The sequence below is a fragment of the Euleptes europaea genome, chromosome 4 (assembly GCF_029931775.1).
Source record: "Euleptes europaea isolate rEulEur1 chromosome 4, rEulEur1.hap1, whole genome shotgun sequence".
NCBI classification, from domain to species: Eukaryota; Metazoa; Chordata; class Lepidosauria; order Squamata; family Sphaerodactylidae; genus Euleptes; species Euleptes europaea.
In genome coordinates, this window is record NC_079315.1 from 68,200,073 (window position 1) to 68,227,793 (window position 27,721).

General features: G+C 40.8%; 1 protein-coding gene across 1 annotated transcript; it reads right to left on the bottom strand.

Moving 5' to 3' along the window:
• Positions 1-6,044: 6,044 nt before the first annotated feature.
• On the bottom strand, positions 6,045-27,124 carry TNFAIP8 (TNF alpha induced protein 8). Its single transcript, XM_056848538.1, has 2 exons — positions 27,038-27,124; positions 6,045-6,673 (listed from the first exon to the last, which is right to left on the bottom strand). Exons 1-2 carry the CDS (start codon positions 27,066-27,068, stop codon positions 6,108-6,110), a joined length of 597 nt encoding a protein of 198 aa, XP_056704516.1. The 5' UTR covers positions 27,069-27,124; the 3' UTR covers positions 6,045-6,107.
• Between the last annotated feature and the right edge of the window lie 597 nt (positions 27,125-27,721).

Below are 27,721 nucleotides of genomic sequence, written 5' to 3' on the forward strand. Positions count from 1 at the left end.
GCTCTCTCGTGCTTGCTCGCTCTCTCAGGAGCGCCGGCTCCGCAGCCCGGCTGCTGGCGCGAGTGGCGCGAGAGCAGGGGCTCCGAACCAAGTTCGGAGAGCCGCACTCAACGGGCCAAAGTTTGCAGACCCCTGGTCTAAAGGCTTATTTGATCACAGTATTGATACTAGTCATTGCTCTTGGGAAACAAGGAACTCGTTTTGTCATTAAAATCTGAAAGCTTTGTGCCTAAAGCTAATCATGGCAAAAATAGCAGCTAGAGCATGTGCTGTAGTCTGTAATTAGAATAGTTAATAAATGGCTAGTCGTGGAATGGAGAGAAAGGCATCCATTTTCTGACATGTTAAAGAGAAAACTTCCACTATAGATAAAAACATGAACAAATTGTCTCACTACAGTAGCTGTTCGAACTGTGAATCACGGATGTTACCTGGATCATGTGTGTCTGCAGTACCACTGAAGGATGGCACAACCTTTGTATAAAAGAGGCAAGTGGTTAAACAGTCTTTTTGGGCCTCTTCAGAACATTAGAATATGTATTTTCTGAAATGATTATCCTAGTAATACTGCCTGTCCAGGATGCTGGTTGATACAAGGGCCAGAAGCAGATCACGTAATCAGAACACTAGTCCAAGGTCAGGCACCGTTTTATTCCAATCCAATTCCTAAGCATCAGTGTCAGAGGGGGATGACCCATGACACCACCTGAAGCACGTCCTCTGTGATACCATTGTGGAGTGTCCATATAAACCATAAAACATATTTTCTTGTTTAATTTGCTTCATTTTATTTGCTTCATAGGTTTACAAACTCTAGAAAGTCAAAGATCTTCAGACAAGTTTGTCACCATCATGAGTTGAAAACCTGTTTTCTGAATTGATAGCAAGCAAGTACGTATTGTGTGATACCTTGTGGGAAGTTCTTAACATCAAACCGGCAAAAGCAAACATTGAGAAAGCAGTTATGCTGCTTGAGTATGGGATAGGTTTGCTCTATTTGGTAGGTAGAAGCAAGCTTTGTATCTATAGCACATAAACATTTGGTTTTGCTGGTAAGAAAAGGTAACATTTACTAGCTAGGTTAGTGTTTGAGAAAAACAAACCAAAATTAGTAAGGTAATCCCATGTAATAGATCAGTGAAATTTAGGGCTGCAGTATTATAAAGAGTTCTTACTGGGGCAGTACAGTGGAATGGGGCAATCATGTGTTAAGAATTAACAAAATAGGTCGCATGTGGCTTGAATAAATTATTCTGTAGAACTAAGGTGGTGGACTACAACAGCTACCAGCATCAAATTAAAAAAAATAAAAGATTCACCAAGGAGAAAGGAACTTTGACTTACCATGAAGGTTCCTTCTATTTAGGGCTGTCAATTCGGTTCGCTCCGAACTGAAAATCAACCGAATTTCCCCTGATTCGGTGCTTTTCTGTTCGGACGGATCCGAACTCAAAACTGGCGGGCAACCGGGGGGGCCAAATTCAGCGAATAAATTCGGCCAATTCGGCCGTCAGTAAGCAGCATAACCGTCAGTAAGCAGCATTCTCCTCCCCCGGCCAATCAGTGGGCAAGCTGGGTCTTCTTCTGGCCAATCAGTCAGGATTGAGTACTGGAGGAATCAGCTGATGTGCGGCCCGGCCAGGGAGAGAGAGAGAGAGAGAGAGAAATCCTTGTGTGTGTGTGTGGGGTGCTTGTGCACATTCGCTCCTTTCTGTGGCTGCAGGGGGTGCATTTTTTGGGGTGCACACACAAAACTTTCACTGGAACTTCAGATGAAGCTTCTTAAGGTACCCCCCAAGTTTTGTAAACATTGGGTCAGGGGGTCCCGAGATATGGGCTCCCCCCTTTTTCTTTCCATGGCTGCAGGGGGCGCATTTTTGGGGGTACAAATCCCAAACTTTGAGCGGAGTTTCAGACCAGTGTTCTTAAGATACCCCCCAAGTTTTGTAAACATTGGGTCAGGGGGTCTCGAGATATGGGCTCTCCCCCTTTTCCCTCCCCCCTTTTCCATTTATGTGGCTGCAGGGGGCGCTTTTTTGGGGATATAGCCCCCAAACTTTTAGCATAGCTTCATTGAATTATTCTTAAGATACTACCCAAGTTTTGTAAAGATGGGTTCAGTGGGGGCAGAAATATCGCCTCCCCCCTTTTCTCTTTCCATGGCTGCAGGGGGCGCATTTTTGGGGGTGCAGACACAAAACTTTCACTGGAACTTTAGATTAAGCTTCTTAAGGAACCCCCCAAGTTTTGTGAACATTGGGTCAGGGGGTCCCGAGATATGGGCTTTCCCCTTTCCCCTATTGGGATGAATGGGGCAGCCGATCCGATCCTGTGTGCATCTCTCCAGAGCAAAACGTTCCGTGCCTAATTGGAATCATCTTGGATTACAGCCCGTCCTGATGGAACAGAAGACAGCCACAGTAAGACCCCTTTGGGGGCTTTAATCTATAATTTTTCTCCTGTGTATGTGTGTGTGTGTGGGGGAAAGCAGAGTCTGTGTGTGTGTGGGGAGGGAGCAGTTTCTGTGGGTGGGGGGGAAGCCAAAGGGGGCTTTCGTTGGTTCTGCCTGGGGTGTGTGTTCCCCCTCGAGTCTCTCGTTCCCTTGTTTGAGGGGGGAGGTTTCAGTTGTGTGTTGCAAAGGTGTTGTTTAACAAGGTTGTGTTTGCAGTTGTTTTGCTAATTTCTCCGCTGTTGTCGGGCTGGGAGCTTTGTGCGTGGGCGGCAAGCTCTGCTGAGAGATGCACAACATTAAGGGTGGGGGGGACCCCTTTCAGGGCCCATATCTCAGCCCCCCCTGACCCAATCTTTACAAAACTTGGGGAGTCTTTCAATAAACGTCCTTTGAAGCTCTGCCAAAAGTTTGGGACCTCTAAGCCCAAAAATGCCCCCCCAGAGCCGCGGAAAGGCGCGGTTGTGTTTTTAATGGCTTTATTCGGCCGAACTTGTTTCCGAACTTTGAATTCCCGCCGAATTGAACGGATCTGAAGTGGGGAAGTTCGGACTTCGGCACGTACCGAACCCACAAGGGCCAAATTCGGCCGAATCCGAACTGTACCGAATTTTTTTTGTTGTTGACAGCCCTACTTCTATTTGAGGCAAGGACCTCCTGATGTTTGCATACTCCTTCTCCCATAATCCCTCTGGGGTCACCATAAGTCAGCTGTGACTTGATGGTGTGTGCGCATGCGCACACACACACATCCTGCCTCCAGATGTTGTGGGAGGAGTACCCAAATGTCTGGATGTTCTCTCCTCAAATGAGAATCGGTTTGTAAACTAATAGCTAAATATAAAACTTCAATTTTCAGGGGGGGAAACACTTGTGACTGCCAAATGGTGGGAATGAAGAAGGATAAAGATTGTCAGCTTCTCACATACATCCGGCTCCCCACCACTGAAAACAGCATTATACTTTAAATGGATCTATTGGATCTAACCCAGCAGGAGTTTCTTATATTTTAATGTGTAATTGCCAGAGGTGGTTCAGAGAATGTATGAAACAAAAAGGAACCAACCAGGTAAGTATGACTAGATTTATCCTCATTTCTGAATTCTTAAGGTTTCTATTCAGAAGACGGCTTTGGTGCAATTTTAAAACAGCTATACCCAGCGCCATCTAATCTAATTAGTTCTGCTACATAGCTCAAACCCCACACCTCTTTAACACCCAGCCTAGTAGAAAGTTCTGGAAATCTCAGGCACTTGTGATATTTGGGCTGGACCTAATATAAGATATTAAATGATCTTTGCCTCTGAAGGAAGGAGCTTTTTTCTCTGAAGCAAATCTCATTTAGTGAGAGGAAGTCCTAGGATCCAACATATTGTGCTTTGCATAAAATGTCAGAGTACATGCGTGTAGTTGTTTTGTGCTTGAAGAAATGCCCATCTATTTCCCATCTACAAGATAAAAAATGTCATTCTCTTTCCAGCATCTGAATTCATACCATGATTTTTGTGTCTTGTTCACTTCAATCCAATGTTTGTATATAAGGTATCATTTAATTCAAACAATGACCATGAGGAAACTCAAGAAATCAGATATATTTTTCTGACAGAAAAGCACTTATATGTTGAAAAATATGGAACAAGGCAACCACATAATGCAGAAATGAAAACAATACTTGGTCATTTGTCAATTGTCACCACAGTTTGGACTGAATTATGTTGCACCTACACATATATTTTAGGATTTGCTACACAATTCATGCACAAAATGTAGAGTGCACACCTTTTTTTTTTTACTAATTAAACAACAAAAATAGTACCAGAATTTAAGTGAACAGCATCTGGTCAGTTATTCTTTGTTGTCTGAAGTGTACAAGTTTTACATTTTCAGCATATTTCACTTTTTGGATATTCCTGTTTAATGTATATAATTATCTCATTTCAAAAGCTGTAATAGATTGTTCTTTTTTGCATATTACTGTACAATTATCCTAGGTTATATACACTGATTTCTGTTTTTAAGGATAATGATCAGAATTCCACTTAGTATTTGTTTCAGATACCTACAGTTGCTAACATCATATTACCATCCATACCTTCTCATGAGGATTGCCATTTTCTGTCACCTCACTCAAGAGATTTATAGTGATCAGATATACATACAGAGATAACTCGTGTTACAGGCTCTCTCATTCACTGTCATAGATAGTCTCAATAATTTACAACTTCCTCTACAGAAATAAGCAAGTGGTTTTTGTAGATTGAAGAATTTCATATACATGCTGTGCAAGCTCCGAAACATTATGGGAATACATGTAAATAACCAGTTACTATTTAATTGCAAACCCTTCAAGCAGTGGCAGTAATTTTGGATTAAGCGACCTTTGTTTCACAAAGATGTATATTACTTGCAGGAGAAGGGAGAAAACACATGTACATGTGTGCTTTCTTTGACAATAACACATGCTGTCTTTGATGATAACACTACTAAGCATGCAGGTTTTCTGACCATCCTTTATTACTGTTGCTAATTAAAAACAGCAATAATTCAGAATCAGACAAGCCCATATAGGACTGCCAGTTGCCCGCTCACGGTGGGCAACCTTCTGCCTCCTTCTGCTCTTGAGCAATTGAGTGGTGGAGGGCAATGGCAGATTCAGCAACATCACTTCCAATTGCTGGCTCTAGGACACTAGGAATTTCCCCAATCTCTGTGGTCTTTACCATAGAGATTAAGGAAACTTCTAGAGCATCACTGATGCAGTGACATCAATTCCAGAATTGATACTGCCGCATCAGCAATGCTGTCCCTTCCCATGCACTTTCCCCCCAAAGCCCCCAAATCCACCTCAATCACTTGATAATGCAGAACTATTGTACTACAGATTAATAAAGCAAAGTTTGAGATTAAAGTCACACGAGGAAGTCATTGCTTCAGAAGTACATGTAACAAAGTTTAGAGCTGGGTTAGATGGAAGCACTTCCTGTGAAACAGTACCCCTACACATTAGACTCATGGCAGGAGCTTGAAGAACTAACACTACCAGCACGGAAACTATGTATATGCAATCAAGCAGAGATGTTCAATTACACCAATGTGCTTCAAGTTTGGCAGCAGCCTGCACATTTCAGAAGTGATTGGGTTGTCCCCAACTATTTTATATGTAAACCAGCCCTAAGAAACAAAAGACAATGTGACCTAAGTATCTATCCAGCATATATGAATCTAAATTAAAATAGTTTTTGTAAATGTAAATCCAGTTATGTGCCATTGTCTTAAATCCTACATATAAAAATACTGTTTTTTTTATAGATTATAAATATTTGTCTACAAGAAATATGCATTTGAATTTTCTAGCTATACAATATTCTTGCCTATTTAACAAAAAGGCCAGTTTCACTTAAGCAGTCCTATTACATGCCTTTATACTTCACATTTTAAAGCAAAGCACTGCAAAAAGCATCACTGGAAACAGCAATGGGAGAATTCAAATAAATGGGTTCACTGGTAAGAGGTTTTATAATATTTTTTTTGATATTTGAGACATTTGTCTCTTACTACTATACATGTAACTTCCCCCACACACCTCCCTTTCCTTCATGAAATCAATTACATAAGTCGTCCGCAGTCTATGAATATATGATCAGTCTATTGCAGTTATTTATATATTTCCGTCATCTAGCATTTTGTTGACCCCATCACAAAGTTTCTGCAAGTGAGACTTGTAGGGTCCAAATGGATTGTACAAAGCAGCCAGGAATTCACAATCTGAGAAGTGATCAAAGACGTTGTTGACACGTCCATGTGATTTAGCAGTTAGGTGACGCTGAATGATTTGATGAAGAAGATCTCTGCAGTCATTCAACAGTTTTGACAAAAAGTTTCTGTCAAAGGTATAATCTACTTGATGGAAGCTTACCACAGTTTTAGCCAGCTGATGAACCTTCTTCTTGAATTTCTCCATAAGGATGATCTCATCTTGATTGAACTGGTTATTTCTGTAAAGGATTGCTAACTTGATAACAGTTTTGATGAGATTTTTAATTATTTTCTCTGCCTCCTTCTTGTTTTGTGTGTATTCCTTTGTCACTCTGTAGAGTTCATCCAACACATCACTGCTAGTGTCATCTATCAGAGCATTTGCTATTGATTTGGATGCCATTTTGCCAAGAATTTTCTTCTGGGCCTGAACGGCCAAACCTTTGGAACTGAAGACATCTGTTGCCACTGAAAGAAAGAGAGAAAGAAATATTAACAATGTAAATTATGTAAATCAAGCCAACTTCAATAACTGAAAAATATTTTAAATAACCTATTGAAATCAATATTTCCAAAAAACAAATGTTAATTTATTGTTATTTATTGTTATTTATTGTTATTTATTGTAGCTATTCAAATTGTTGGTTAACAATTAACCAGACAATTACACTAGCTACAAAATTTTAAATATATATATATATATTTGAATTTTAAGTATTTTAGAAAATGGTATAAAATAAATTGTTATTTAATACTCTTTGGTTATGACTTGGGTTGTTGTATTTGGATAGTTTAAAAGATCCATAAATACTACAGAAGTAAAACATGTACCCGAAATACCACATAAAATTGTATTAATCTTAAAATATTTGTTTCCATTTCTCTCTTCTAAAAATTGTGGTGCTAAGCATTTACTTATCAAAGAGTGTCATGCTAAGCACAGCTGCACCATTCTAAGTCCACTGAATAGGGCTGCCAGTCTCCAGATGGTAGTTGGGGATCTCCTGGAATTACAACTGATCGCCGGCTGACAGAGATCAGTTCACCTGAAGTAAATAGCTGCTTTGGAAGAAATTGAAGTCACTTCCCTCCCCAAACCCTGCCCTCCTCATGCTTCACTCCCAAAATCTCAGAGTATTTCTCAACCCAGAGCTGGCAACCCCACCACTAAAGTTAGGGTTGCCCTCTTTGCAACCGGCGGGAGGTTTTTGGGGCATAGCCTGAGGAGAGCGGGTTTGGGGAAGGGAGGGACTTCAATGCCATAGAGTCCAATTGCCAAAGCGGACATTTTCTCCAGGAGAATGATCTCTATCGGCTGGAGATCAGTTGTAATAGCAGGAGATCTCCAGCTAGTACCTGGAGGTTGGCATCCCTACCTAAAGTCAATGGGCTTAGAAGGGTGTAACTCTGTTTAGGATAGCACTACAACTTCCAGAGGAAGGGCTGATAGTTACTGGGAACAACTATGTTTTACCATAAGATTAAAAAATCTATAACTTGAGAACTCAGTCAGTTGCAGTGTTTCTGTAATCCATGTCATTTTCACAACACATTATTTTATTTCTATTGAAAGGTTTAGCATTTAGGGCCTAGGGAGCCATGAGGCAGTTAATCAAGTTGCTACCCCCTTGGTCAGTCTGGCCTACAGCAGGAAAGAAAAGTCCTAAAGCTGAACTGAGGGAACTGCTAATTTCTTTGCATGCCCGAGTGAGAGAAACAAAGCATCCAGAGCAACAGCAGAAAGGGCCATTGAACAGCATACAGGGAGGAAGCAGCCCTGCACTTCTTTAAGTTAACACTTGGGACTTCCTCTTGCTAGAATCTGCCATTTTTGGAGTGCTCCTTCTAAAGTCAGTTGCTGTGTTCATAGCCATTATGATTCAGTTTTACCTCTAGTTGTAAAGTTGCAGGGTTTATTATAAGTATTTGTTACCTAGAAAACCTTAAAATCTTGAATGTTTTTCCCCTTCTGAAGCAATTTCACATTTGCTTGCCAAGCCACAGGGGTGCTGTCATTTATTGATTTGAATCCCCCCTCCCAAATCTCCAATTGGAGAAGGTAATTTAGGAGAGGGATCTGCAGCCAGGGTTGTGCTGGGTTACATTTAGATAGTTAAAAGACATCAAACAGGGGATCAACTCCATGAAATACTAGATTGTATCAAGCCTAAACATGTCATTAAAAAAATATTAAGCAAGATATTTTCTCAGGGTTATGTCTTTTGAGCAGAAAATCAGTTTTTAACTTACTGTGCTTGATACTGGATCACCAATACCCTTTTCAGAAAATGTAACTTGAAATGAAATAAAATGCAAGTTTAATGGAAATATGTTTAAAACCAAGCAATTTGTATCACTAAATAACCAAAGCTATAATCAGTTATTTATTCTCTCTGTTAAACATCATTATTACAGAGAACAAGTCCTGCGTACTCATGTCCATTGGAAATGAAAAGAAAACAGCTTTTCACAATAGTCACAGAGTCTTCCCTCTGGCAGAAGTATTATGCATGAACCAAATTTTGCTTGGGTGAGATACACATAAGATTTATTCATATATTTACTTAGGCTTGAGAACATTTGTCCTGTATTCATGGCTGTACATAGTTACATTGTGAGTTCATCCAGAAACAAATTCTGACTCAAAGTGATGATTAAAACTATTGTTTGCTCTTTTGGAGTAGTCCACAGGCTTACATAAGAGATATTTAATTCAGGGTTGATTCATGCATGGGTTTCTAAGATGGTACAGTCTACTTGTAGGAATTGTCCCATATTTCATACAGAAGAGTTTGTCTAAAAATCCCTTCCCTGTAAAAAACTGAACACATTTTAGTACACTAGAGAGAAGACCTAAGAAAGATTCTTTCATGAGATTACAGGCTATATATAAATAATGCATCAGGGGGCTAATTTCAGACAAACTCTTCTCACCTGAAAATGGGGTAAAACGATTCTACTTGTGTATACATGAGTAGGTCCAGTCTGGCCTTCAGAAAGATATGGACCTTGGATTCTGTAACAGTTAGAGGAAACTCTGCTGTCATTCCCTAATAACTACATGTATATGGATTACCATCAATCTTTATATATACATCGTTCATATGGCTGATGGAATGTAAGATTGAACTCCCTTTTTCCCAGCCACATCTGGAAAAATACCTCAAATCAGATTCTAGAATTTGGAATGTTTCCAAGACAGACTACTGATGCTCACAACAAAGATTCTGCTATTAGTGCAGTATAAATAGTTTATTTTATAGTTCAAACCATTTGAGCATGTCTTTTTCATAGATGAGAACTGCTCACATGCCAGAGAAACCATTGTGATCTATTTTGAGAGCAGCAACTGAGATCATATTACTATATTTTAACCATATGCATCTAAGAAAGAGTAAGAATACTCTAAACTAACAAAAAAGACTATTCTAACACTTTATGAAAAATAAGTATGTAAGAGTCACTCACATTTGTTTCAATTAGTATTTTCCTCAGTGTCCCCGGTTTTCAAATTGTCAGTTTTTGAAAATCACATGTTACTATGTTGGCATCCTCATTTTTTAAAACTAAAAGACCCTGAAGAGCCCCTCCCTGTCCTCACAACAAAACAGACTTACAAGAGTGTCAGGGGCACTTTGTTGAAGAGTTAATCCAGAATTTTTTTTAAAAAAATTACTACACAGACAGATTAGCTCTAGTAGTAACACTTTTGCTTGACAATATATTACTTATCTAGAATCACTGCTCATGTACTAGCAGGAATATCCCAGCCCAGATCTACATCTTACATGTTAACCAGAATCTTATAAAACACTTATACTATTCTTTTATCAGCCTTCACAACTTTGCAGTGCTTCATTTGTAGACAGAAACATATATATTTTTGTACTTCTGAAGTATATCTGAGGGAAGCCTCTGATTTGGAAACTTTTTCTCCTAACACTTGAGATATGAATTGAAAGTTACTCAGTGGTGAGAGAAACAGACACTGTACCAAGGAGAAAGTTTCATCTGTCCTCACTACCTATGTTTTATGGCTTATCCTGGTGTAGAACAGAACATAGGAACGTAAGAAAGGCCCTGCTGGATCAGACCAAGGTCCATCAAGTCCAGCAGTCTGTTCACACAGTGGCCAACCAGGTGCCTCTAGGAAGCCACAAACAAGATGACTGCAGCAGCACCATCCTGCCTGTGTTCCACAGCACCCAATATAATAGGCATGCTCCTCTGATACTAGAGAGAATAGGTATGCAGCATCACTAGTATCCATTTTAACTAATAGCCATGAATACCCCTAGGGTTGAGTTCTTAAGGGTACCGAAACAACTGAAAATTGATATTTCTTTTTTTCCCCCCTTGTTAACATGTTTATTAATAAAAATGGACAGTCAACAATATATATATATATATATATATATACACACACACACACACACACACACATACACACACACACACATATATATATATACACATATACATATATATATACATAAACTAAAAACAAATAGTCGTATAAAAAAATAATATGTATAAAATCACATAAAGTTCTTTACAGCTCTGCATCAGTAACCCCTTCTCACTTAACCATAACTATACCTTCTTATAAAATGGACATCTCCATTCTTTGAATCATTCTTGACCATAAAAGGACTACACTATTAATATCATTATTTTTTGGTAAGCAGCTAGCTTCACTAAAATATACACTTCTTTTATTTTTGATATCCTATCAAGTATCTTAGGGGAGGCTTTCTGATTCTACTAGCAAAGACCATTCAAGCTGCAGTTATCATATGTAATGCAACTATCCACTGATCTCCCAGGATATCAGGAAGACAGTTCAACAACAAAGTTTCTGGCTTAAAAGGAATTTGCTTTCCCAATCTGGATGACATAATTTAAACAATCTGTTTCCGAAAGGCACAAATGAAAAAAAAATCTGCATTGTTTTCATTACAAAACCAACACCTATACATTTATACCACTTATTATAAATGTTTAAATCAGGTTTAAACATCATTTTTAACAAAATCAGATACATACTGGAGATTGAGATTTTACTGTCTGATATGAACAGTTTTTCAAATTCTGTTGAAGTTCTTACAATAGAGTTACCGCACCTTAGCAATTCACTAGGTCTCCTCTTACCTGGTATTTCTAACTGATATTTCTAATTTATTTTTTTCCATTTTGAATGTAAAAGTTTCACTTGAAGAAAGGAAACACCCCTGATGAATAAGTAGTGTTCCAAGACTGACACTTTCAGTAGTAAAGTAATTCACTAATTAAGTAGCAGCTGTGAAAAGAGAAATTCTACCCAAAAAGTTCAGAAACAGTCCTTAAATAAACTTCCTGTGCCATCCCTAAGTAGAATTATACTCTTCTCAGCCCACTTACTTCAGTCTACTTAGAAGGGTGTAACTCTGCTTAGGATGGCAATATAACCTTGATCTACGCATGTAAATCCACTGCTTGTTAAATGGACCTGCACTTCTAAATGAGTCATCAGATAAAATGCTCATGTCTCCTCATGCTCGTAATTCCTCAGAGCCAGATGATTCTCCCTTCCTTTTTGCAAAGCTTCTCCTTTGTTCTGATTCCCACACACACCGTCTTGGGCACACTCTTGGCTTCCCCATGAACTGCTTTGACTCTGGGCTTTCTGCTATGGAATTCCACCTTCTTCAGCATCACACACATTAATTTAATTAATGTAATTTACAGAATTTATATCACACCTTTCTGCCATCACAAGTCAGCTGTGACTTGACGGCCCTTTCCACCTCCACCATGCCAAAGACAGCCAGCTCTGTGTGTCTACCCCTGTACTTCCTCCTATCCAGTTCCACATATATGGCTTCCATATTTCAGGTCCCATCCATACAACTATATGCCTCAGTTAATATTCATAAAATCTCCCAGGTTGCAGACATGTGGAGAAAAATAACAGGTATCCAGAGATCATTTACTACTTTCCCCATGCAACTACTTTGAGAGGAGGAGGTTGTATGGACCAGGGCTTAGTACTGGATTTTGGAGCCTAGACAGCTGATGAGATAATTAACTGCAAGATTTGTCTCCCAGAGTTTCTGCTGTGTACCATACGCTCACACATGCAGAATAAAAAACTCCAGTAGTCCAGAGATAAGAAACTCTCATATAAACTAGTAGCAGTGGCTAAAGATCTTGTGTAGTAGTAATGACTTCAAACTTCCTGCACAGAAATTACTTCCCAACAAAACCCTCAAAGTAAGACAGACTGACCCTTCTGAAAAAGCCGCTTGAACTCCATCCTGATTGCTAAAGTACATTTATATAGTTAGCTCCTGACTGGGTCAGGCAAAAATTATTATTTTTCTTCTGCCCATCAATGTAATGCTGACAGCTAGGTGCCATTCCATTTGTTGTTCACGTTGACCCTTCAGAGATCTAATGAGTGAAGCCATTTACCCATAGGCTTGGCAGGCTGAAGCCTAGGGCCTCAAAATCTTGGGAGCCTCTGGCCAAGGTGTATAATATGTTTTTTTCAATCACTACGATATTTAACAATAACATCTTATGTCCCTTAGAGGAGGCATTGTGAATTGCACTATTTTAAACACCCATCATTATCCTCGGCTTCAGTGAATTTTGTTTAAAACATTAGCCATGAGGGTGGGGGATTGGGAGGGGCCTCACAAGTGGAATAGCCTAGGGCCTCTCTTCGTCTAAATCTGGCACGAAGTGAAGCTCACTCATCCCGATCACCTGTCCCAGCACTTCCTCCATTCTCTTGCACAATCAGACTCTGCCTTGCTGCCCTCTGAACTAGCCAAGCAAAGCAAAGAAGCAAAGGCAGGCAAACCTAAAATAGACTACAAAGACTCTGTGAAACTATCTTCACCAAATGCAAACTTAACTCCAAAGATGAAAAGAGAACAAAATCATGTTCTTGTTTCAAACTGCCTGTTCATATCTATTTCAGACATGAGTGAGTAGAAATATTATAGCACAATAGCATCCTGACTATATTAAGCCATATGCTCCAGGCACCTGTTTTCAAGCTTCCATATAGTTCATGCACAAAAACTGGCTTCTGTTATCAGCCAGGCCCCATTAATTCCTAAACTGTTGAAGATGACAATCTTCAAGCATAGGACTCCTTTCCTTATCATTGCTTAACTTGTTTGTACAAGCAAAACAGGAGAAATACTTTTATGAGAGATCATAAGAGATATGAATGTCTGTTACAAATAACGCAAAAAAAAAAAAAACACGGCCTTTTTATAAAGCTCTGTAAAACCTAATTTTTCAGATCTGGACCAGTTCCATGAAACATCTTGACATCACTAGATATGTTACTTCATGGTTAGAAACCCCTGCATTCGTATTCTTCTATGTGCAATATTGGACTTTGTACAATATCGTTTTGTGGACAGAGAACCTATTTGCTCTGCCATGGGCTTTTTGAAAGTTAAAGATGGAGGTTTTGGCAACCTATTTGGTTGTGCACCCAAAGCCTCTGACATGGCTAGGGTTGCCAGGTCCCTCTTTGCCACCAATGGGAGGTTTTTGGGGAGGAGCCTGAGGAGGGCGGGGTTTGGGGAGGGGAGGGACTTCAGTGCCATAGAGTTCAATTGCCAAAGTAGCCATTTTCTCTGGGTGAACTGATCTCTATTGGCTGGAGATCAGTTGTAATAGCAGGAGATCTCCAGCTAATACCTGGAGGTTGGCAACCCTAGAAATGGCCCAGTCAGATTTTTCACTTTTTTCTTTGAAAATTGCAGACTGCTTTCAAAAAATACTATGTGGTGGAAGGACTGTTCTTACAGAAACACAAGTGTAAAGTACCCCAAAGGCATGCACAAATAGCTATGCAGTTCTTTAAATACTGAATTGAAAAGTTTACCTGAGACCCTGGAGAGCTGTCGGCAATCAGCGTAGACAGTGCTGACCTTAACAGGCAAAATGTCTAACTTAGTATAAGGCAGCTTCATGTGCTCATTAACACTTTGTTCAAAAGCAGGAGCCAATGGTCTGACATTATTTTAAAACATAGATTAATCATATGACAGCTTCATGTGTTCATGAATATCAACTTTGTACCCTGTGCCATTTTGAAGAGATCTATAGATAGCAAAGTTGAGAAACACTTGGAACAATTTCAAGTGCAGATATTTATATCTTGGATTCTATTGTTAAACTAAGATTCTGCAAAAATCCTCAGTTAAAACTGATTCCAAGTGAGCTTTCTGCCAACCAAGTTCACTAGGATATTAAACAAATCTATCACAGAGGTATGGATGAAGTTGATAGTAGTATAACATTCCAAAGTTAATGTTTGCCAATTTTATATTTGCTCAAGTCACCAAATCTACATGATATAGTTGTCAGGTGTTTGTACTAGCTTAAGTTTGCAAGCAAATAGATAAAGCTTACTAGACCACAAAACACGGTTATGCATGCTGCTGCCATAAACATACACACATATCTCGGAGTATCAATAGAAAGTCTGGTATGTTCCATAGTGAGGCTGGCCATAGTGAGTGAGCATGGGAATATTGTACTTAGAAGGATTGTATGGCCACAAAAGAGGGGTCACACACGGTGACTCTCAGGACCAGTGCACATATAATGATTGCTGTAGTTTAAAACACATTTTACCTGAGGCTTCCAGGTTCCCGAAACAGTGGCCTCCCTCTATAACAACAGACAGTACACTACACTTATGAGCCACTGCATATAAGTAAGTTTACAATTCAAAATAAACTGCTTCCAAATGGCTACCCATCTGCTTTCAGGCACAATTCAAAGTGCTGGTTCTAATCTTAAAGGCCCTGAATAGCTTGAGGCCAAGATATCTGAAGGACCATCTCCTCCCATTACTATCCAGCCCACCAGTTAAGATTTGCCTCTCAAGGAGGGTTGCCAGCCTTCAGGTACTAGCTGGAGATGTCCTGCTATTTCAGCTGATTTCCAGCTGATAGAGATCAGTTCACCTGGAGAAAATGACTACTTTGGCCATTGGACTCTATGGCATTGAAGTCCCTCCCCTGAAGTAACTAAAGAAGCTGGAAGAGCAAACGGAGCCTAATTATTATCCGGAAAGCCCGTCTTCTTGATCTACTTCTAGCCGTGGGTCTCTGGAGATTTATCTGGTCCACTTTGCACATAAGGAGGAAGATACATCACTTGGTTCTTTAAAGACACGGACTTCTTGATTTATCTGTTGAACCTTGTTGACTTACCTGTTGAACTCTTGGGTTTGCCTTTACCTCTGTTGGAAGGTTGGGTTCTGTGCAATTGCTTATAGAATATTATAAAATATTGTATGAATACTTTCATTTCTATACATTACTGTCATGTTTGATAGAAATTCATAGTGAACATAGTATATAATATTACAATAGCCTAGTGTTGTAGTTTTTGATTATGTGTTGTTTTAATGGCTAGTGTCTTTCATTGTAAGCAGCATTGAGCAACACTTTGAAAAGGCAGCATAGATATATTATAAATAATAAATAAAATTCTCAACTCAAAAATAAAAAGGGGCAAACAAGCAAATGCAGATATCCACTCCTGCACACACAAAAAGCATGAGCTGGTGTCAAAGTATTAAACCTATACAGAGTAGTCAGTTATGGCTACATATCATCTCCATGCAAAGCAATTTTTTTTTACATCTAACCATATAATTTCTACATCACAGATCACAGTTAGCCATCACTGTTCAGTCCCTAGAACTGCCAGCCCATCTCTATAAAACCAAAACTCACATTCAAGTTACACACTAAGATAATTGTTATATGAAACTCTGATATTATGCAATATAACTAAAAGACAGCAGTTACACCAGTATTTTGAAATATAATTTGTCCAGATGTTTAAATAATGGAAAACACATTGTTTGTGATGTAAGATACAGTTTACCCAACTTATATAACTTCTGCTACTGTTTTTCAGATCCTGGCTTCATTGCATTTGCAGTGCTTGTTAGTGATTCTTGGAAAAGCAAGTGGCAATAATTTAATGATATTATTTAATAGATTTCAAACTAACACACATTGGGTTTGGTTCCATTTCCTATTTACACCACTGTTAAAGTAGAGATAGAGGTAATTAATTGCTTAAGCTACTTGATCCTAACTCTTAGGTATGTTACAAAGCAGCTTGCTGAAACAGATAGAGAACATAGCATTACTACCAACACAATCACAGAGAGGTCTGAACAAAACTACATACACAGGTATGTTTCATTTTCTTCTTTTTTTAGAAACACATACCAAAGGACAATTCAGCATAGTAACATAAGCTGGTGAAGATTCTGCATTCATTGTAACTGGTTTGTTGAAGGGCAAGTCCTGGTGAGCAAAACCCAAAATGGCTTCTGTAAAGGTAGATCCTGTCTCACTAACCTCATAGGTCTTTTTATGCATGGGTTGGATCTCCCTGCTTGGACCTGGGTTCATTGCACATTAAAGTAACCTGGGTTGGGGGAAACTGTATGCATTGGCTTGAATGATCAGGGACGAAATTGTGTGCTAATCAAACCATGAATACAGAAAAACATTCTCCCAAGCAAGTGTAAAGTGATGCATATTGGGGCAAAAAATCCCAACATTACATTAGGGCTGTCGATTCAGTTCGTCCGAACCGAATAAACAGCCGAATTTGCCCTGATTCAGCAGTTTTCAGTTCGGATGGTACCAAACTAAAAAAAGGCAGGAAAACGACGCACCGAATTCGGCGAGTTTGGGGTGATCGCCGAATAAATTCGGAAAATTCGGGGTCTCCGAATCAGCAGCATAACCGTCAGTTAGTAAGCAACTAGCAGCATTCTCCCACGGCCAATCGGTGGCCAAGCTGGGTCTTCTTCTGGCCACTCAGTCACGGTTGAGTGTATGAGCCCAGCTGCTGCGCAGCTCGGGGAGAGAAAGAGAGTGGGTCTGTTTGTGTAAGAGAGAGATCCCCATAAGGGGGGTGCGTGTGCACATTGGCGGCATTCCACGGCTCAATCTTTACAAAACTTGGGGGGTTTGCAAGAAGGGCCCCCTCAAGTTACCCTGAAAGTCAGGGACCTCTACCCCAAAAAATGCCCCCCCGGAGCCGCGGAATGCCGCCAATGTGCTTTAAGTGGCTTTATTCCTGTGGGCGGTTTGGGGGGGGCGACCCCTTCCGAGCACCATACCTCGGGACCCCGACCCAATCTTTACAAAACTTGGGGATTCTTGCAAGAAGGGTCCCCTCAAGCTACCCTGAAAGTTTGGTACCTCTACCCCCCAAAATGCCCCCCGGAGCCGTGGAAAGGCACGGATGCATTTTTTAATGGCTTTATTCGGCCGAATTTTCCCCGAATTCGGAACTTGGTGCCAAATTCCACGAATCCAAATCAGGGGAGTTCGAACTTCGGCATTTCCTGAATGAAAACGAGCCAAATTTTGCCGAATCCGAATTTTACCAATTTTTTTTTTTCAACAGCCTTACTTCACATATACACTGATGGGATCTGTGCTGGCAGCGACAGAACAAGAAAGGGATCTTGGGGTGGTAGTGGATAACTCAATGAAGATGTCAACCCAGTGTGCAGCTGCTGTGAAAAAGGCCAATTCCATGCTGGCCATAATTGGACAAGGAATAGAGAATAAAACTGCTGCTATCATACTGCCCTTGTACAAATCTATGATGAGAACACACTTGGAATACTGTGTACAGTTCTGGTCACACATCAAAAAGGATATTTCAGAGCTTGAGAAGGTGCAGAAAAGAGCAACCAAAATGATCAGGGGACTAGAGCAACTGCCCTTTAAGGAGCAGTTAAAATGCTTAGGGTTGTTTAACTTGGAAAGAAGGTGGTTAAGGGGAGACATGACAGAGGTCTATAAAATTATGCATGAGAGAGTGGACAGGGAGAAACTTTTCTCCCTCATAACACTGGAATGTGGGGTCATCTGCTTAAGCTGGAAGGTGACAGATTCAAAACAGATAGAAGGAAGTATTTCTTCACACAACACATAGTTAAATTGTGGAACCCCCTGCCCCAGGATGTGGTGATGGTTGCAAACCTGGATGACTTTAAGAGAGGTGTGGACATGTTCATGGAGGAGAGGGCTATTCATGGCTACTAGTAAAAATGGCTACTAGTCAGGATGCATACCTATTCTCACCATGATCAGAGGAGCATGCCTATTATATTGGGTGCTGTGGAAGACAGGCAGGATGGTGCTGCTGCAGTCGTCTTGTTTGTGGGCTTCCTAGAGGCACCTGGTTGGCCACTGTGTGAACAGACTGCTGGACTTGATGCCCCTTGGTCTGATCCAGCATGGCCTTTCTTATGTTCTTATGTGAATGCAGAGGTATTGACAAGAACACCCAGATGAGTTTTCTTTGTACCTTCCTCCATCAGCTACCATTATCACAGTATTTCCCCCACTGTACCACTGTGGGAGATTTTTGCTCCTTCAAACAGTGCTCCAGTTTGGAAGCAAAGGTGAAAAAAATCCATGTGGAAGCAACAGCAGACTAGTTCTGGATCTCCATATTTCATGGTATGCGCTTAATTAAAATGGAGCTCAGTTGCTGCCAGTCAGCTCAAAAGCTCAATGCTGTAACTAAGTCTGATCAAGAGTCCTCATAAATGTTAGTCAACAGGTACGTCCCAAGAGATATTATCATTCATCCAGGTTGAACACATGAACCTACCTCATGCTGAATCAGACCAGTGGCCTACTGAATTCAGTACTGCCTACTTCTCCAGGGTCTCAGGAAGTAGACTTTCACATCACTTTCTACCTGATCATTCTAATTGGATATGTCAGGGATTGAACTTGGAAGTTTCTACATGCCTAGCAGATGATGTACCGCTCAGCTACAGCTCCTCCCCAACAAAGATTCACCTTTGTAAGGAACAAAGAGACATCCAACTGCAAAATAAAATAGGTAGGAATCTTTGGACTTGTTTTGAACCATTTCTATTTTTTTTATTATAGTAACCCTACGTAATTTCTCTGAATTTGGAATTTTGTTGTGAAAAAAAAATCTTCAAAAGCAAAGACAAGCTGCCACTTTTCTAGATATTATCTGTACAGCCCACTAGATCTTATAAATGTTGAGCCCATTTAGATCTATTAAATGTTTTCCTGGAAACTCAACTGATCCTAATGCTTAATCATGAGTAAATGTGCCTAAATAGCAACCTTTACCAGTATGCTGCATTAATTAGTGTCAGACTAGAATCAAGGAGACCCAGGATCAAATCTGCCACAAAAGCTTGCTGGGTGACCTTGGGCCAGTCACACTCTCTCAGTCTAACCTATCTCACAACGTTGTTTTGAGGATAAACTGGATGAGAGGAGAACAATGTAAGCTGCTTTGGGTCCTTATTGGATAGAAAGGCAGGGTACAAATGAAGTAAATAATAAAGTGACTTTGCAGTCTAACATCCATACATGTTCAGGAGACTATAACCAATGCCATAGCTTTGATCTTGGAAAAGTTTATTATTAACTTATACAGTAGAGATTTGGGTCTTTAAAAAGAACAATCCTAAAACCAATGTGTAAATTATTTAGGGTGGGAATTAAGCCCTATACTGGTGTAACTCAGAGATAACCCAACCTTGTTCAGTTCTGATAAAATGGCCAGAAATGGATACCATCAGGTGAGAAGTGGGACTTAGAAACATAGAGCTGGAAGGGACGTCAAGGGCCATCTAGTCCAACCCCCTGCACAATGCAGGAAATTCACAACGACCTCCCCCCACCTTCCTATGTGACCCCTGCTCTATGCCCAGAGGAAGGCAAAAAACAACAAAACAACAACAACAAAACCTTTCCAGGATCCCTGGCCAACCTGGCCTGGAGGAAAATTCCTTCCTCACCACAAAATGGTGATTGGCATTACCCTGGGCAAGTAAGAAAGGGCCTTGAGAGCCGAGCACTGACTCATCCCTTCTTGCCCTTCCTCTCATTATCTGCCTAAGTTCACAGAATCAGCATTGCTATCAGATGGCCATCTAGCCTCTGCTTAAAAACCTCCAAAGAAGGAGAGCCCACCACCTCCTGAGGAAGCCTGTTCACTTAAGAACTCTGTCAGGAAGTTCTTCCTAATGTTTAGCTGAAAACTCTTTTGATTTAATTTTAACTGCTGATTCTGGTCCGACCTTCTGGGACAACAGAAAACAACCCTGCACCATCCTCTATATGACAGCCCTTCAAATTCTTCAAGATGGTTATCATATCACTTCTCAGTTGTAAGGAAACGGATTGCCTATCTCCTGGACTGGTCATGGCAACCCAAACAGATGCGTGCCACCACTGTTCCAGACACGCACCAAGTCCCAAACGCAATGGGGAGGGCTCCCGCGCCTGCCAGTGAAAACTGACAAGGAGGAACCATGGGCAGAGAAGCCTCTTGGAGAGAACCAGAGGGAATCCATCTTCTCTGACCCAGTCTCAAGCAGGCTGTCATTTTGCGAGACATGTCCAGGCACGCACGCAGTCCTTCCCCCCCTCCTCCTTCACATGCATGATTGATGACCCATCAACAGGCATCAAGATAGCAGTAATGAAGGATCGCTCCTCCGGCTATGCAGAGTGACGCACCCTGGATCCAGCCATACACGTCTTTGTCCAGCTCGTTAACCTCATCTGCCGACAACTCCTGACCCTCCCGGAATTGCGCAAATCAAAGAATAGTTTACTCAATTACCCAATTGCCTCACCCCGGCAGCTGACCATTAGGGTCTTTGTCACCTTTTGTCACACGGGAACCATGAAGGGGTAATCCAATCACCCCGCCCCCAGAGAACAGTATATCTGGGATCCACACTATCCATACCTTACCTTAGGTCTTTCCCTTGCATACTTGCTGTCACTGTGTCGGTCTGGGCAGCAATGCCAGACCACCCAGCTTTCCAGCCCCGCTAATTAAGCAACGGGAATCCATACCCCTTCTCCCTCCTTTAGCTGCATGGAACCCAGGAGAACTCCGCTTCAGGACAGGTGCAGTATAACCCATCATCGTGGGCCTGCCACATTGGCAACTGTCTCTCTACTCCTCCCTTTTATTCCTAGACTCTGTATGTTGGTGTATGATATTTGAGTGCTTGTGCACACATTTTATTAAGTAAAACTCTTGAAACTAAATCCACTGCCTTGGCTTTATTCTTTGAATCACGGTTTGGACTCCCGTAGACATAGGTTTAGATCCTGCAGGTTATGCCCAGTGCCGGTTATTGATTTGCTAATTTCCCCATAAATATTCATAACCGAGCAATTTGGCTAACACAGTCATCTTCTCTCCAGGCTAAACATACTGAGCTACTTCAATCTTTCCTCATAGGACTTGGTCTCCAAACCCCTCACCATCTTCGTTGCCTTCCTCTAGACACATTCTAGCTTCTCAACATCCTTCTTAAACTGCAGCGCCCAAAACTGAACACAATACTTCAAGTGAGGTCTAACCAGAGCAGAGTAAAGAAATACCATCACTTCATGTGATCTGGACACTATACTTCTGTTGATGTAGCCCAAAATCGCATTTGCCTTTTTAACTACCACATCACACTGCTAACTCATGTTCAGTGTATGGTCTACTAAGACTCCTAGGTCTTTTTCGCACATAATATTGCCAAGACAAGTCTCCTCCATCCTATAGTTACGTATTTGATTTTCCTACCCAAATGCAGAACTTTACATTTATCTCTGTTGGGATTCGTTTTGTTAGCTTTAGCCCAATTTTCCAGCCTGTAAGATCATCCTTTATCTTGACTTTGTCTTCTACTGTATATGATACCCCTAACAACATCTAAGCATCCTTAGCTCCCTTACAGAATAACATTATGCCATCAAAAAAGTAGCCATAGCTAACACTACAATTGAGCTCCATTAGAGTTAAAAACAAATCCTGCCCCATGCCCCATACTACACCAATTGTCCTTTCACCATGCCTACATATAGTCATGCAGCAGCTTAGAGTACCAATTAATTCTTCATGCTCAGATCATGACATATGGGGTGATTCAAGTCTCAGAGAAGGGATCTTGGGAGGAGGAGGTAAGACCTCCTGGACCTCTGGAGATGATTTCCACGTCGATTCCATCAGGCAATGACATTCTGGATCTGACAGATGTTTCTCCCTCTTCTTGTCCTTCTCCTTCAGTTTAGGCCATTTAGTAGGCGATTCCGATTAGCATCTCGGAACCAGTGAGGAAGACCGATTCCAATGAGTCTTTGGTTCCGAGCCATGATTTGACGAGACCGATCTCACCAAAGCGGCTGAGGAGGTCTTAGAGGGAAGGGTCGGTTCCAAGGCAGGTATTTTCCTGGGTTTCAACCGACTCCAAGGCTTGCTGCCACAGCACAGCCTTCATTTTTGCTACCCAATCATTCCTCGCCTCAGTGGTGAATTTTTGGCAAGCCTTACAGGTAGCCACATTGTGACCCTCGCCCAGACAAAGCAGACATAGCTCATCATTCTGGGTTAGTTTGGCACTGCAGTGAGTGTACCTTTTAAATAGACTCTTTTGAGCCATCAGAAAGAAGGTCTGTTCCTTTCCCAGGACGAAAAGGACTCTTCTAAGAAAAAACTCACAAGAAAACTTACAGCTCGGCTAGACGCGACTGACTCCGATAGTGGCAAAAAAGGAAGTGAGGGAAGGGGGCACGGCATGCTGGAAGCACGTGATGATTCAGGAGGGAATGCCTCACAGCTCTGGCCCACTGCGCCCCCAGTGGCTAAAGCTTGTAAAACCTCTAATGGAAGGCCTGCACAAGCGCAGTCCCCTATGTGGGACTGGACTGGAAGACCAAAGATGAACCCCAATCGTGATGCTATTCAATAAAGGTTTGAATTGTTTCAGGGGCCACCCACAGCGAGCAGGTCGGCCAGTGCAACATTTCAACTGTACCTGGGACTCCTTCAAGGTTATATTATAGCTAACCACATGCAGGACAGGAAACCAAGGATGTCAGGCATCTTTAACCGGTGCTGTTCCAGAGCACTATGCCTTCCTCTGCAATCTTTCTAGCCCTGGTGCATTGTGAAAACCTGCTCCTCAAGGCATTATTTCTTCTATGGAGGTGAGGCCATGGACTTTCCTCTTCCCAGTGAGGTGTCTGAGGATATGGTTGAAGTAGCAGTGCTTCCTTCTATGTGTTCTGTTTCTCAAAAAGATACATGTTTGCAAGAGGGAATTCTTAGCCCTGTGTGTGGAGCTCCGGAGAGTGTGGTAGTTTATAGGGTGTGACATGGTGCTCCCTGCAGTGGAAGGTGCTGTGTTGCCATTGTTCCTGCACTCGTTCTGTTCTGTGGGTGGCAAATTGACATCAGGGGGGCATGCTGGCATAGTTGTGGGTGGGTTGACTGCTTCCATATGCTGCTCCTGTAATTGGTGTGCATGGGTGATATCACTATGGACTCTAGTAACTTGCTATGCTCTATGCTTCTTGGAGTAGGGCTGGGAGGCATTTCTTTTTTTACCTACAAGCTATGCTGGTGCTGCTTGAGCATCTAAGCCATAAGATTTAGCTGCCCATCACCTTAAAGTATCTTATCAAAAGTTATATTATTATCGAGCATCTTGATATCAATAAAAATCAACATCAATAAAAGAAGGGTATTACATTGAAATATAGGCCAGTGAAAATACTGGAGAGGACTGAGATCCATCTAGCATCTTTTCCTTTCAAAACTTCTGTGATTCATAGAAGTCACTGTCCATAAATCATAATAGGAAGCTATGGGGGAGGGGATATATCATCACTACCATCAATAGGTCCTTGGAGTATTTTTTTCCTATAATAACATGAAGGCTGTTTACATCCTTTAATGTGAGTGACTGTATTCACACAATTACACTTACTTTCGGAAGCTCTAGAAGCACTATATGTAAATTAGGTGAGAACTTCATACTAATGGTGCAACTGAAGCAGAAGGAAGGTTGCCACACTGCCCAATAGGTAGGTGCACATGTTGTCATATTTTGAACAACTGACTGCAATCTTATGCAGAGTTACTGCAGTCTAAGCTCACTGATTGTAATGAACTTTCACTGGGAGTATCACTGGGAGTAACTCTACATAGGACTGCACTGTAAAACTCTTTTCAGGAAGAAAGGTCCAGTCTTTACACACTAGTGTGTTAAAATCAGTTATAGCATTTCAGAATAGTACAAAGATTAATGAACACCAGCTTCCGTCCTATCAAAAACTGATGGTGCACTAAGAGCTGGTCTGCTGCAACACTATCCAAATGTTAAAAAACCACATAGCTGCTTTCAATCAACTAAAAGAACATTTGTTTTTCAATGGCCCACATATGCATGTATTTTTGTATGAGTTGCTCAATTATCTAGAAAAACACAGAAATTACCTAAAAATAAGTAGTAATAGAACAAGGCAAAAAACATATGGATTCTTACCCAGAAAAAATATGGTTGTAACACCACTGGTTAATGCAATTCAGCCTCCATTTTCCTCCCCTGGTTCTGCATAACCTCTCCTCAAAGCATGAAATAGGATTATCAACCTCCAGGTGGGATCTGGATGTTTCCCAGAATTATAACATTTCCAGACTACATTGAACAGTGCCACTGGAGAAAATGGCAGCTTCAGAGGGTGGACTATATGGAATCACATCCCTTCTGAGTTCCCTCCCCTCTCCAAAGTCCACCTTCCCCAGAAAGTGCTCCCAAATCTCAGGGAATTTCCCAAACCAGAGTAGGCCACCCTACCAAGGATGTATCTTAAATAACATTCAGCCTTTGCTCAAACCCTGCGACCTAGTGCTAAAAATTTGTATAACATGGGGGAGGCACTACTACCAAGTGAGATGGAAACAGTTTGATGCTAATCAACAACTAAAAAATAACCCGAAGAAGAGTTTTCTTACATGTACCCTTACCTGGTATCTGAAGAAGTGAGCTGTGGCTCACAAAAGCTCATACCCTACCAGAAATTTGTTTAGCCTTTAAGGTGCTACTGGACTCTTGCTCTTTTCTATTGTCCCCAAATGTCAGTTCATACTTAAGAGTTTGTTATTAACCCCCAAATGAGGGGAATCATTCTTTTTATATATAAAAGGCGTTCCTATTCACACATTAAATTTTCAGGATTTAGTTGTGATGTATGTTTGCCTGGTGCTATAAATAGTTGAACAGTAGAATTAAAATTGATGCAAAATATAACAAAGTACATTTATATTGACCTAGAAGACAATACAGGGTGGTTTACAAATCAACCTCAAGGTTCTAATGCAATTCCTCCTCAGTAGCACCACAGTACTGAATTTTGGCACCTGTTATTACAGAATATATAAGCAATATTAATATAGAATATACAGAAAGCAGCATTCAAAAAACAAGCACTAACGCTGTTCAGAAATTAAATAAAGGAACACACAATTTTTATAATATTCTAACATAACTATAAACCCAGATGCAACATACATTATTTTCACAAAACATCAGAAGACAACCACTCATCCTGCCCCATTCATAAATCAACAGTTAGAATTGTCTCTACTACTAGGTCTTTCACAATATCAAAGCATACATGGGCATCTCAAGATCTTCAGAATTTGTGTCAAGTCAATGATCCCTCCTACTACTGGGGAGACAACTGGAATATATTGTCTTAAACTACTGATTCTGTGTGTCAAACATGTTTAAAAGTGTTTCCCATAAGCAATCGTGCCATGGCATGTACACTGCTTACTCATCTACAATACAAAAGGGGTTGGAATGTACATGCTGCCAGAGGAATGTTGCATTCAGGAGTTGCTATAGGAGAAAGGTTCAGGGTAACTAGCAATTGTTCGCTGGACTTGGAACACATTTGTCTCTGTCTGAAGAGGAAAGAGAAGCTTATGTGGAAGCTCTCAGCATCACACTAGTCAAAGCAATGTCTATACATGGATTTTAAGGGATTTTATTTGGAGAGAGTGTTTTGAAGGGTCCTTCAACTCAGAAAAGGAGGATTAGATCTGACCCAAGTTAGAAACATTCAAATAGTAGGGATGCAGAGACAATCAGTGGGAGAACGGAGCCACTTTCCGCAGTGCTTTAAAATACTGTGTGGTCTTCCACTAAGCTGCTAATATGGATAGTATAGTTTATATTATTATGATTTAAATTTCTGTTTATCTAGCGTAAAGTCAAGATATTCCAGCCATTTAAAATATCCACAGATAGTATACTTATTTCTCCCACTCCTTTCTCCATACCTTTGGTTCAAATAGCCTTTTGTATCAAAGTTTCATACCCACCAGACAATGCCCCTCCCTCAATTTACACTAATAAATAATCACAATTTTTTGGGAGTATTTCCAGCTTCCACAAGTTCTTCACAACAGCAGAGGAAATTAAATTGTTGGCTCTTTTGACAATTCTCACTCAAGCTGTATCAAGCAACATGAATATACGCTGGGGGAAGGGGGGAAGTTGCTAACACCAGAAAAGTTCTTTCCTAAAATAACGATCTTTCAGTTTTCTGTATTACACAACTTCCTTTTACAAAGGAACACAGCATCTAATTTTTTTAACGCATGCCTTCCCCTTTCAAGCCGTTACTGCCTGTGAACAAGAAAGCCTTCCACATTACTAATACTTTGTAAAATATTTAGTTCCAGCACAAAGCAACAAAACATCCTTGGTGTCAAGGCTTTCGATGCAGAATTTGCAGTAAAATCTGGACTGCAGTCTTTGGATGCCTCTGCTTTCTCCCCTCCCAGTTCAGAATCAAAAGTGAACACAGACTTCTGTTCCTCATCGCATGTTGCTGCCAGAAGCAGCTCTGAAAGGAGGGCTAACTTTTCAACACAAGCAAAGGCCTTTAAAAATGTCTCAAGTCATACCTTCTTTAGATTCCTCCGCTTCGGAGCTCATGGTATCAGACTAAATCTCTGGAGATTACAGCTGACGTGCACGTCTGAGAAGCAGCAAGTCAACTTCTCAAAAAAAAGAGAGAGGGGGCTGGGACTGTAAGACGAAAAGTCTGGGGAAGTCAACGAATCATAGTTCAGCTGTGCTGAAAGATTCCTCCCCCTCTCTGAACAGCATCTGAGCAACTGTCGGGGAAGGAACACCTTTACAGGCACCCATTTTATTTCGCAGATATGCTTTTATTCCCTTAATTTAGCCTTTGAAATGGGAGCGTTTTACGTGTTACAGCCTGTTGAGAGCAGAGAACTCAAAATGAAAAGCAGTTCAGGCTGAAGACAGCAGGGAAAAACTACCAAGTTTTAACATCCCATTAGGAGGCAGCATGGGCCCATCTCATCTCACATGACATATTTTAAACCTACAATAGTATTTTCCAGTTACCAGGAGTTAGCTGTGTATCAACTGAGACTAGACTGTTTTGCGAATAATAAAGGAACATATACAATAATTCAAGGGATAGGGGAAGTAGAAGATATAAACAAATTCTTTGTATCTTTGTTTCTTCTTATGGTCTTTTATTAGCATGAGAAAAGAGTAATTTTTTGTTTCTATTATCTGGGCAGCAGCTTGAATATTCCTGAGTAGCTTGAACTTGC